At 38.6% G+C, this 13,310-nt stretch overlaps 1 protein-coding gene across 11 annotated transcripts in view; it reads left to right on the top strand.

Annotated features, from left to right (window-relative positions):
• Positions 1-13,310, top strand: part of CLASP2 (cytoplasmic linker associated protein 2) — a 132,534-nt gene that overhangs the window by 75,095 nt on the left and 44,129 nt on the right. For 6 of the 11 annotated variants that reach the window (XM_035129742.2, XM_060280609.1, XM_060280613.1 and 3 more), the window contains 8 exons: positions 22-81; positions 1,190-1,267; positions 1,558-1,725; positions 3,379-3,431; positions 3,857-4,027; positions 7,152-7,175; positions 11,628-11,729; positions 11,871-11,897. In XM_035129742.2, the coding sequence (XP_034985633.1) occupies positions 22-81; positions 1,190-1,267; positions 1,558-1,725; positions 3,379-3,431; positions 3,857-4,027; positions 7,152-7,175; positions 11,628-11,729; positions 11,871-11,897 (683 nt within the window). The remainder of the gene's footprint in view (positions 1-21; positions 82-1,189; positions 1,268-1,557; positions 1,726-3,378; positions 3,432-3,856; positions 4,028-7,151; positions 7,176-11,627; positions 11,730-11,870; positions 11,898-13,310) is intronic. The other 5 variants (XM_035129749.2, XM_035129755.2, XM_035129752.2 and 2 more) reach the window with 3 other exon arrangements.

The raw sequence follows: 13,310 nt of genomic DNA on the forward strand, positions 1-13,310 counted from the left end.
TTTAGTCCTTGTCTTTTTCAGGCGCTCTTTTGAATTTCTAGACCTGTTGTTACAAGAGTGGCAAACACATTCCTTGGAAAGGTATGATTTATAGCTGACATGAACCTCCGCTTTAATATTACAAGTATAAATGTAGTTAAGTTCTCCTAACAATTGGATCTACCTGCTGTTTCAGACCCTTTAAAAAACACAACAGAAGATAAGATAATGTTGACTTATTTAGAGAGGCAATTTTGTTTTGTTGTTGTTGTTGTTAGTGAGGCTAGCATTCGAAGTTTAGACTAAGTAGTTTTAGATCAAACAGTGTTTTGAACAGCAAACAGCTAGACATCCCATAGATGTGCAAGCAAGCCTTAGCTTGATTCTCCAAAACTAAGTTTGTTTTCCAGCTACTCTTACCTTGTTCCTATATAGCCTGGAGATCATCTTGGTTGGGGCATTCAGACAAGCACACTTTAGTTTTAAAGCCACAGTTTGTAAGTCAGCAACAAATCATGGTGTGTTGCCAGAAAACATTCCACGGTTAGTCTGCTGGTCAGAGTTCAGACTTTCAAACCAGCCTCTTTTTGACTAAACGTATTGTGGCTTAGTGTTACGTGCAAATTGGGCCCGTTGTTTGTACAAATGGACTCTTAAGTGAAGTATTTCAAAAGCAATTTTTCAGTCTTAGTAGATAGCACAGAGATAGATAATTTGGTGTAGATTTCCTCAAAAGCAGGCATGGGGAGGAATGTGACACATTCTAATCAATATTTCTAGTTCCAGTTACAATGTTATGTGCTGTTCTCTGCAAAGAAGCACAAATTTTATTTCTGTTATGTATGAAAGTTGCTAATCCTAGCATTTTTATTATTGTAACAAAGTTACCATATTCAGTGATTTTTGTTGCAGCAGCAACTAGTGTCACTGTACTTAAGAGTAGCTCCTCTGTACATCATGCTAAAGGATTTGTTGTATCTTCCTTAACCATATAAGCAGATTCTAATCCATTTATTTGGCCACTTTAAAATCTTGGTGCGGTGCTTTGTTTTTTTTTGTTTTTTGAAAGGTGGTTCATGGGTGCTATGGAAATTCCCCTCACATAAGAACTAACATAGAATTTGGGCGGGGGGAAGCATTTAGTTAAACTTATTCACAAAACAATATGCATATTTTATATATAATGCTGGACTTGGATTTTCTCTTTTAGGCATGCTGCAGTCTTGGTTGAAACTATCAAAAAGGGTATTCATGATGCTGATGCTGAAGCAAGAGTAGAAGCAAGAAAGTAAGAATCAGGGATCATTTAAATATTTTACTCTAGAAAGTATTGATGCCTTTCTCAGAGGAAGAATTTCCTTTATATCTAAAGGAGCAACAGTATTTCTCTACTCTATATGTGCTTGGCCAACATAGGTTTGGGATGAAGGGTGAAACTTTACTCAACTAAATTTTAATATCAGAAATTTCCTAGTTTATTCTTCATTGGTGTTGATGGATCATTGCTTGTATTTTTCTTTTTTTAAATACTTGGATATCCAATGCCCCTGTAATAAATATTATGTAATTTGTTTGCAGGACTTACCTAGGTCTAAGAAATCATTTTCCAGGTGAAGCAGAGGTGTTGTATAATAACCTTGAGCCATCCTATCAAAGAAGCCTGCATACATACTTAAAGAATTCGGGTAGTATTGCATCACTTCCACAGTCTGACAGGTCATCCTCCAGTTCACAGGAAAGCCTCAAGTAAGGGTCATTTTAGAATAAAATAACTTCACAATAATCCAGATAAGATATGTGTGCAAAAGCATACCCCATACATGTACCCCATTTGCTGAGTCAGGATCCACATAAATAATATGCACACTTGAATGCATATGGACCCACCTTGATTATTTTCAATGGGATGCCCCTTTCAGTGCAAATCTACATTCTGTGCAGGTAAGACTACATCAGGTAGGACTTGAACACGTCTAAATTGCCGTTTTCAAATTTTGAACATTATAAAGCTCTAGTTGAGTCACAGAGCCTTTCTAGTATTCCGCCTGCTTCAACAGTCCTAATTTGGCAGGAGATGGATCCTGCTTCTTGTGTCTTGACAAAAACACAGTGCTTGTCCACGGGAATTTGAGAATTAGTAGAAAATCCAACTGTTGCAAGGCAGAAATCTCAGGCTTAGTTGCAGAGGACTCAAAAGGTGTGCTAAAGGAAGATAAGGAGATGGAGAAGCTGAATGAATTACTTCCATCTTCATAGTCTTCATAGTGAAAGATAAAGGGCAGTTCCCGGTGCCTGAGCTAACTTTAGGGAGGGAATCTGAGGAACTTTAGGAAGGGAATCTGAGGAACTTAGGCCAAAGAGTGGTGATGTGAGATGAAGTTCTGGGCCTAATAGATAAAAACTGATAAACCGTTGGAGTCGGATGGCAATCACCTGAGAGTATTCCAAATACGGTAATTCAGATGTGAAATTGCTGATCTTCTGACAAAAATATTTATCTTGTCCCTCAAATCAGCCTCCATATCTGAGAACTGGATAATATCCAGTACAATACCCAATTTTTAAAAAGGGATCCAGGGCACCTTCTAATTATAAGTCAGTCAGTTTAACATCTGTCCCAGGAAAACTGGTGGAAAGTATTGTTAAAGAGAAAAATAACCAAGCTTGTAGAAGAGCAAATCAAGCTTGTCATCAGTAAATCTGGTGGAGGACTACCTCCACATTCCCATTTAACACTGATGATGCCCACCCATAGGAGACAAGGCCATGTTTCCTGCAACAGAGTCTACCAGGGCTTCCAGGTGAAGGAGGCACTGCAAATGAAGCAGGTAACTTGTTGGTATTGATCAAGAACCACAGATCTTTCAGGGAGGCTGGCGTGATTTGGAGGTCTTCTTGTGCCAGGAATCTGAGCAGAAGATCATCTGGATAAGTGTAGATACAGTATCTGTTGTAGATGAAGGTGAACACATTATTGGGGGTAACGCCAGTCTGAAGGGCACAGTCTTGTATTGCAGGTGCAAGCCATCACAGCAAAATCTGCCTGTTACCACTTAGTGGAGCTCAAGCCCCACCTGATGTAGTCTTTACATGCACCCAAAGGAACTCTTCATAAGTATTCAAAGTACCCAATTGCACCTTTTATATGCAACTTCACAGCTTTGTATAAAAAGATAGTAGTGTTTTTTTAAAGTTCTCAATAAAATGTATGGGCTTTTTAAAGACCTTTAAAAAGGCCTTATCTGCTCCATAGCAGGATGATGTTAGCAGCAAGTAAAATGGATTTGCATATTCACTAGACATATTCATTCATACAGAATGAAGAAGGGGAAAGAATACTTCAGTGTGTTGTAAAATGTTTAATAACATGCCTTACTAAAACGGTTGCCTTTGTTTCAGTCGTCCCTTTGCATCAAAATGGTCCACATCCGGTTCAACTATGGCTAGCAGAGGTAATTCTTTGTGTACTAAATGTACTAGACCAGGGACGTCCAACTCCCAATAGACTGCGATCTACTCACAATATAAAAAAACTGGCAGTGATCTACTCATTGTCGTAAAAAGACTGGCAGTGATCTTTCCAAAGTTGTGGAGCTTGAGCTTTTTTTAGGAAGCGAAAGTTGGGTTTTTGCTTTTTTGTAAGGAGATTGCTGAGGGGCCAGAGATCAGCCAGGATCTACCAGGAGCACCCTGTGATCTACCAATAGATCACGATCTACCTGTTGGGCATGCCTGTACTAGACTAAAACTCTTTGGAAGTTCTAGAAGTAACATCTTTTTAAAAGACAGTGCAAGATTAATTTATTGAGCAAGAACAACTGTACGCTTAATAAGAAGGGATGCATGATATATGCAATTTTATTACCTTTAATCTCAGTTGCAGGAACTACCAAGTCTGTCCCAAGCCCAGGAATGCTACAGAGATCTCGCAGCGACATAGATGTCAATGCTGCCGCCGGAGCAAAGGCACGCCATGCTGCTGGTCAGCCAACGGGAACTGGCCGTTTAGCTGCCGCTGGTCTACCTCCAGGTTCATATGCTTCACTAGGTGAGGGAATCTGTTTAATGATATAATAAGATACTTATTGGATTTCTCTGTGAATTTAAATATGTTTTTTATGTGTGTACTTGCAGTGATGTTTCTGAGACACCCAGCTTTGTAAACTAGAAGGCTGTTGTTGCCTAGTTGGTTATTACTGGTTCAATTAAATCGTCTTTTTGTTCACTTCTCTGTGGTTTGCTTTTGGGGTTGGGGCTGGTGAAAAGGTCATTCTAGCATTGAGAGTACTTAAACTTCAATCCTAAGATTATTTACTGAGGAGCAATTGTGAATGGACTTGGTTAGGACTTACTGAGAGTAAACATGCTTAGGATCAGTGTTCGAAACTCCCATTGTTCTAGTTGCGTTTTGCGACAGAGAATTTCATTGGTGTGAGCTGTTTCTGAGCTCTGGGCGCAGTACTGCACCTAAGATTTCAGAGGAGTAAAACTGCAGAGTGGAAGGAAAGGAAGACCTTTTCTGCCTCCCCACTTCCAGCCATTCTCTGAAGACTGGAGAAGAGACCCTCTTAAGAATATTAGGGGGCTAGGCAGGGGAAGGACTAGACCATGTGAAAAATGAACCTAATATTTTAGCTGCAGTTCATTCATTTTCAGCTTAGTGTTCTTATTATAAAAAAGTGTGCCTAGACATTCCGTTGTTGCGCCCATAACTCAGGTTTAAGGTGCCATTTAGCTCCTAGCTTTCGTATCTCAGTTTCTAACACTGCTTAGGATCAGTATCAGCTTTGGCTTCCTGCAACAGAGAGATGGACTGTTGAGGTCTTGGTTGTAGTTAGTTACTGTTTTCTCAGCTTTTGAAGAAAAATGTTTCTTCATTGTGTTACTAACACCATCCTTTTGCAAGGATGCTGTTGTACCTAATGTGTGCTGAGAGCTTTTGTATGGCCATCTAATGTGTATTCTATGGAGCTATTTTAAGAAAGAGCTAATGGGATTTTGAATGTTCCGCTGGCATTGGTCCCATCAGCCATTTTCAGTGTTGTTTCCTAGAATCATGACTCCCTCTAGTTCGGGTGATGCCTAATGATTAGGGACACTTTGGGTGTTAAGCAAGGGTAGGCTAACATGCATGGTGGTGGTGCTTCAGGCTTCAGCAGGAATAAAAGAGCTCTCCCCTGGTCTTCCTTATCCTTTGCTATGATACAGGAAGTTGGTGTTAAATCTTTTGCATAAGAACATATTTCAAATTCTCAACAATTCTGATTGTACGAATGATGGTCGACATAAGTAAAGAGGCATGGTAGATGAGATATTAATGTGTGAAAAACTGTTAAAATTCAGAATAATTTTGTGTTGTTTAACAAGGAAGGTCCTCTTGCTTTACCAAGTAGAGGAAGTGCACTCCAGTAGCAGCTTTGTGTTGAAAATATTTAGTTGGAGGACTATACATTTTTTTGTATTGCATTGGCAAAGCTGTGGCATCGTGTACACTTAAGTTTAAATATTCCCAATTTTATGCAAGTGAAAGGGGAAAGTCAGTATCGATGATGCAGTCTGCTGCAAAAACATAACATCTTACCTAGTCCTTGTTGGAGGAAAGGGACCAAATGGAACATTGAATAACTGATTTATTTGAGAGGACTGAGGCCAATGAGAAGCTGGGTTAACTGACCTGATGGTTCAGTCCGTCAACCATGCTTTGTTGAAGCACAAATAGGCAACCTGCTTTGTGCATTATAGTTCAAACAATTCACTCCCATGTTTGTGAAAACGCTAATAGAATCATAGAATTGTAGAGTTGGAAGGGACTCCAAGGTTCATCTAAACCCAGTCGCCTGCAATGCAGAAATCCCAACTACCGGTAGATCATACATGACAGATGGCTATCCAGGGAGTCACTACCATGTATCTCTTTTTCCTCTGTGGAGTGGCAGGAATCATTCTATACACTGCGCTTTTCAAAGCAACCTCAGAATGTTCTACGGTCTACAACTGCTGTTTTTGAGTCTTCCCTTCTCGTTTATCAGAGCTTATCTTATTATTTATTTTTATTTATTATTTATTGAATTTATATACCGCCCTGTACCAGGAGGTCTCAGGGCAGTTCACAGAACAAAATCAATTTATAAAACAATAATATATATAATCAAAATAAAAGCAACAACCCAATAACACACACACCCCCAAAAAGAACCACATTTTAAAAGGGCATAAGATGTCGATCGATTCAACCAGATCTTGATATTATTGTGATAGGTTACAAAGGCGAGAATCGTGTGGCTCAAGTACTTCCTACTCCTTCCTCTCAAACTTGCCTTCTCCAGACTGCAATTTCCTTTCTCTGAGATCGTTTCATTGGAAGGTAGCAAGTGGGTTATCAGCATACTAATCCATGATTAGTAATCCTGGGATATGAAGAGGTTAGGTCAAGAATGGAAAACGACACCTCCAAGTTCATCTGCTCCTGTCTCTTCCTCCTCTGGGGGGTGAGGGTGTCAGGAATCATTCTGGGCACTGTACTTTTCACAGCCACCTTGGTATATTCTGAGGTTGGCAACTGCTGTCCTAGCTCCTCTGGTCCAGAATCTGGGTCCGAGGTGATAGCATGGAATGGATTTTGCATCTTGAATGACACAGCATGGATCCCGGCAGTCCTACTTCTGTGTGTCACGTTCCTCCAGGGGTTTGTCACCTGCAAGGACTTTTCTTCCCAGGGCACCCCTCCTGTGTTGCTGTTCTAGCAAAGCCCACTCAGCTCTATCAAGAAACTCTGTATCTCACCCTGTAACTCAAAGTATGGCTCGACGGGCCTTGAGTTGCTGTACCTTCTCTTCCAGAAAGGCAACCAATTAGCACTTGCTACAAGTGTACTTTTGCATGGTACAGGTGTTGCATGTCACTGCAGCAGCTCCCTCACCCGCCATGTCTCTTGAGACAGTACTCTGGGCTTCCCCCTCAAATTCCCCCACTAAATGCCCTCGCAGACGCCCCTGTTTAAGAGCACTCAGCCACATCCTCAAGCCCTCAATAATAGCTCTCAGGTTTAACAAAGATGCAAGTGTCTGTAAACTTTCTAGTTTCCTTACTGAATGTTCTTTGGCTCTCTTGTCAACACGGTTTATCTAACACACTAAGTTTTCCCTGTTTCTTTGCCTGCTCTTCCAACAAAGAGGATACTTCTGACAAGATGGATGGTAAGACCCTGTTTTGTCTGATTTCTAAACTATTAATCTTGTGAAATCTGTTCATAAAATAGATGTTTGTACACTAATTTCATTGGTGACTAATTTGTTCACTAACGTATTGCACATTAATCTCAAGGTCTGAATTATGCCTGTCAGCTTCTAATGCAACATTGCTTTTATATGTATCTATATGCCTGATCAGTTTTTGAACTACCTTCTCTGAATACTTTAGCTACTGACATTCAAATTAACAATGAATCTTCATTTTCTAGAAACTCATCAGTGGGAGCAGTACAGTTAAATTTTTGTCGTGTTAATTTTTTGCTTCCTGTAACAGACAGTCTTGATTATTTTGCATTTCTGGGTTGCAAATTTGGGAGCGCAGTAGTTTGATTAGGCTCACTAGAATTGTGTGTTCCATTTCAGTAGCTTGTTGGGCTGCATTAGAAACCACTTCTGAAGCTTTCATATGTTCTGGAAATGGCCTTAGAGTAGCAGTAATGTAACTGGAGCCAAGCCAGTAGTATCTCAGTCTCAGTGGCACACACAGCGCTGGCACATACTTTCTTCCCCCTCTTTCTGCGGTTCCTTAATTTTTTTTTTATATTTCCTGCATATTCCATATTAACATATTCATTTATTCATCTATTTTAAATATATACTCTTATAAAACTGCAGGTTATTGCAATAATCCTGCCAGTGTTCTTATCCGTTTACAGTTTGTTTGTAAATATTCAATAAACCATTTCCATTCTTTTATAAAGAGTTTGTTATCTTGATTTCTTGTTTTTCTGGTAAGTTTCGCCATTTCTGCATATTCCATAAGTTTTTGTATCCATTCTTGTTTCATCAGGACTTTTTCTTCTTTCCATTTTTGGGCAAATAACATTCTTGCCACTGTAGACTCACATGAAAAAAAATTCTACACAGTTTACGTAGTTCTCTCCCTATAATTCCCAAAAGGAAAACTTCTGGGTGTTTTTTTTACAAGTATTATCTTGAACATCTTTTTCAATTCATTATACAGTTGTACCTTGGAAGTAAAACGGAATTTGTTCCGGAAGTCCGTTCGACTTCCAAAACGTTCGAAAACCAAAGTGCGGCTTCCAGTTGGCTGCAGGAAGTTCCTGCAACCAATTGGAAGCCCCGTCGGACATTCAGCTTCCAAAAATAGTTTGCAAACTGGAGCGGTCACTTCCGGGTTTGCGACGTTCAGGATCCAAAATGTTCGGGAACTAAGCTGTTCGACTTCCAAGGTAGGACTGTATAACGTTTCCCACATTTGTCATTCTTAATGCCTCTGTATCCTCTTGTTGAACAGTGGTTCTAGAAAGAGAGTACTTTGCAGCTTAATTCAATTATGTTTGCATCATACCCCTTTGCAACTACCCCTTTCTGACTCAGCCACAATTGATTTATTTGGGTGTGATTCAGCCAAATCATGGAAAAGAATCACTGAAATCAATGGACTTAAGTACTGTTCTAAGCATGACTTAAGTTGGCTATCACTCCCTATGCTGGATTTCATAAGATTAGTCTGTTCAGAATGCACTTAGTTTGAAAATATTGCTCTGATTTGATGTTCATGGCTTTCAAGGCTGTCTACTAAAGGAAAGTTAGTTTTGAATCTTGTTTTGGATTTAGTTGTGTGAATGTTTCTGAAAGTTTACCTGTTTCTGCACATTGTGCCAGAGCTGTTGTACAGCTATGTCAAAAACTAATTTTAGCAGTTATTACTGGTGGTGGATAGGTGCAATACAGAACTTTTCATCAGACAAAGAATGTAGCTTCTAATGCAGGGTAACTGCATCAAAAATATTTAATGGACTAGAATTTAATCTCACATAATACGCTTTTAAATATATACACATTTAGGAAGCCAAAGAGTGATTGCTTACCAAATACAAAAATCTACTTGGAATATCATTGTTTAATATTTTTCCCATTTAGGAACAGCTTCTGAGGATGGTAAGATAATGAAGCTTCTGCTAAAAAATCAAATGCTTTCATCTTATATTTTCATTATCACAAGCAACAGCATTGTACAAAGTATATAGTCCCTCATATGGGTTAATTCAGGGTTAATTCATTAGTTTGCTTGCCTAATAATGTTTTGTTGCTGCAATATTTATTTGCAAAATATTGTGTTTATATTTTTTCCAAGTAACCATTCACAATAAAAATGTATTGATACCTGTTTTATTTTAGATGTGCAAAGTTTTTTGGTGGATATTTCAACATGCTAGACAGAAATTCTCATGCTTTGGGGAAGCAGGTGCTACCATTTATTTGGACTTGAAATATCTCTTGGAAATCAAGTAGATACATAGCTCAGGTTGGTCCTTCAAGCTGTGGTCAAGTATTGTCAAATGGTCTTTAAAACATCAATTTTACGAGAATGCAAAAATGATGTTCATCAAAAAGTTTAATACTGTGCTTACCTTTGTTTTGTAATTGCAGTATGTCCCAACACTAAGCAATGACACTGACTTTTTAAAGATGGGAAATTATTAATTTTGCTACATTTTACTCTGTCCTTTCCTGCAAGGAGCTCAAGACTGTATATTAACTGTATCCACACAATACCCCGTTAGGTAGTTTAGACGGAGTTGTGCAACTGACCTAACATCACCTAATGAGCTTCATGACTGAGGGAATCTGGGTCTCCTTGATCCTAGCTGAACAGTATATCCATTAAGCAATGGCCTTTGCCACTGATAACTGCTTGTGCTCCTGCTTGAAGATACCTGCAGTTACAGTATGTAATCAGTGGGAAAGTTTTTTGTTGTTTGCCTCTTAACTGGAGCAAGGCTAGGGGTCAAGATGCCCTCACTCTTGCCCTTGCTAATGAATCACACCCTCATGAAATAATAATATTAATCTACAATGACATTCTTGAAATATTTGACAATATTTGACCAATGTTCAAATACCGGTAGGTGAACATAACTGTTCAGTTGACCAGTATTCCAACCCTAAGTTTAGCACCAATAAGCAAATATATAGATTCAGATAAAAATGAGGGTGATTGCCATGTGGATTTTTGAGTTTTCATCATTATTATTGCAGTGGAAGCTGGATCATGTCTTTCCGGTCCTTTTGCATCATACCAAAATGGTGGCACTCTGTATTCCTGCCTTGTGCAGGTCAAAGTCTTTGTGCATTTAAGCACCATCTAACCATTACAGTGGATGGCAGATACTGTCACTGCATGGGTGTTATTGTGTTGAATTTAGCCAAACCTGTTTGCGCATTATAAACTAACATGGATAACATTGTTTTCTGGTAGCTGAGGAAATAACACTTCTAGACTTTCTGTGAGCTTATTTCTCTACTTGATGAATAAATCTTTAGGGAGCCAAAACAGTACGAGAAATATATTGAATGAGATCATACACTGAACTGTACTGAACTTTCTACTTTTCTTCTGGGTTCTATTTTAATATTCAGCAATATCTACCATTAGCAATTCTTAAATGCTGGAGCAGCAGTTCTTAACCTTTTTCGGGTCATGAACGCCTCTGAAAACCTAATAAATGCTGTGGACCTCCTCCCTAGAAAAATACAAATTCATAAATTAAAAATTTATTTATTTATTTTATTTGCATTGGAAGAATCCGTTTTCTGTGTGTGCCTGATTCACAGACCCCGTTGTTTTTATGGACCCCGGGTTAAGAACCACTCTGCTAGAGTAACCAAAATGTATTTTCCCCCCTCTTTAACCCTAAGCATCCTGCTAACTCAGGCATAGAGAACCCCTTGTCCTCCAGATGTTGCTGGACTACAACTCTTATCATATCTGACCATTGGCCATGCTGCCTGGGGGCTGATGGAAGGTAGAATCCAAAACCACCTGGAGAGCCCCATGCCTGTGCCGTCTCAAATTCATCCTGCTAACTCTTCAATGCAGAACTATTGACTGGATAGTTTCAGAGCTGTTTTAATCTTAGCTCTTTGAGAGAAGAGAAATACACATCCAGCTTAAGTATGGAGAATAGGATTTGGTGTTTCTCCAACTCTCTGGAGCAAATTTAGGGATTGTGGGGACGGTAGAGGGGAGGGAGAAATACTCAAAATTGATTCCCTCCTCCTCCTGATGTCAGCTTAGCCGTACCACTGCATACAACGAAAAGTATTTAGAAAAAAGGAGACAGGGTCAAGGGAAAGTCTGCGATCATTATGGTTTATTATATTAAATATTCACAGTCACAGCAAGACACTGGCAAAATTTTGCACTGCATTCCCTTTTGAAGTTTGTGTTTCTGCCATTCTCTGCTGTATTGAGAAGTTGTGACTGGAACATCTGCACTAGTCTGTGTTTTTTAGCATTTCATCGTCTAGCTGTAAAATAGCTGCTTAGAGCAACAGTTTTACTGCTTTAATGTTTTTCTTCGGGAGATGTAAATATTTCTCTAATACTTGTGCTATGTGTTGCTTGTTGCTTCTTGTTTCACTTTATAGGACGTGTGCGGACCAAGCTTTCAACACCCTCTATTGGCATGGGAAACTCAAAGACGGATTCCAGAGGCCGTAGTCGAACAAAAGTTGTGTCTCAGTCTCAGCGTATGTATTTCTATGTTGTCGTTCTTACTCTGTTAATAACATTAAGCCATATGCATAGTGAACAATCATTGACCAAAGGATATGGTCAAGTATATATATATTTAAAAACACTACATACTGAGTTGTTGTTCTGTGCCATAGGTTCATCATCGCCAGACAAAAATGAAGGTATTTTTTTTTCAGTGTTTCAGTGTTTCGGGTCAGTAGTCTGCATGCTTTTGGAGTCTCTTATAGTCTGTGTGGTGTTATTTTGAACAAGATTCTAAACATAACATGAAAATTTGCTTTTTAAAACCCACTAAGAAATTATTCCTGTGATTAGGGATTGTGAAATTATTCCTGTGATTAGGGATTGTGAAATTATTCCTGTGATTAGGGATTGTGATTAGACTACATGGAAACCTTACAAATGAAGGTGCATTGTGAAACACTGTAGTAATTGCAGTTCATGATGCCGTAGAAAATATATGCTGTGTGTATAGGATGAGGGAGACAACTAGATTTTGTTTCATTATTAAACAGTCATTTACTTAATTTTTTTTAATTTGATTTTTGATTTGCTTTGATTTTTTCTATCATTTTTACTTGGAAAGTCATTTTAACATAGAGTTTCAGTTGCTTTAGGTTTAATGTGACTGTTTTCAGCTTGATTTTCAAATACTGGTATTGGAAAAAGGCTATACAACATTGATCTCAACTCAATAACAAGATGCACCCCATACTCTCACTTTACCACCAGAGAAGAAAGATAGGCGGTTGTCATCCCTGTATTTCTTACACCATAGAGAATGTTTACTGCACACCTACTGCAGCACATTTATTTTCCCTGTCTACCTGAGAAGTGTAACTTGTAGATATTGATGGATGTAAATTCCAAAGGTGTAGGGTTTTTTCTCCACTTCACAAATTATGTAGAGGAAATATTGCCAGTGTTTTTGGATACCCATAGAAGATAATATACAAATGAGGAATACCCTAGAGTATGTGGGCAAATGCCCCTCTAAAGACAATAAAGACAATTTTATTAGCATAGAGACAGGAATTAGAAAACTGTATCAGACTCTCCCTAGCTGCAGTAGAGATATCTTGGAAGGCAAAGTGAGATAAAAATACCGGAGAGCCGAGTACTGTATTATGATTAAATTGTTGTCATTTTTAATGCAAATTTTTGCAACTGCCCATCATCTGCAGGTGCCTGGGACTTTATGTATATGAAAGAAGACTCATATTGGTGTACTTTAATAATTGCTTTATTTCATTCCAGGAGATTGCTTAAAGGGTTAATTCCCTAATTTTAATTATGTGGACTTAGAATGTGCCTCTGTTTTTCTTTCCATTCGAAGCCCTTTCTTTTGGCATTGTAAATAATATGTTCTGTGAATCCTGAATTCAATGTTAACACTCTGCTTTAGAAGTTTAATATAGCATACAAATGGTGTGTTCTACGAGATATAAAAATTGCACACGACAAAACTAGCTGTAACCCAATAATGTAAGCAAGAGATCATTGTGATAGAGATAAGCTCAATGCAACAAGACAAAACAGCTTCATTTGCTGTGTCCTGCAATGGAAGCTATTGG

The sequence above is a fragment of the Zootoca vivipara genome, chromosome 12 (assembly GCF_963506605.1).
Source record: "Zootoca vivipara chromosome 12, rZooViv1.1, whole genome shotgun sequence".
NCBI lineage: Eukaryota > Metazoa > Chordata > Lepidosauria > Squamata > Lacertidae > Zootoca > Zootoca vivipara.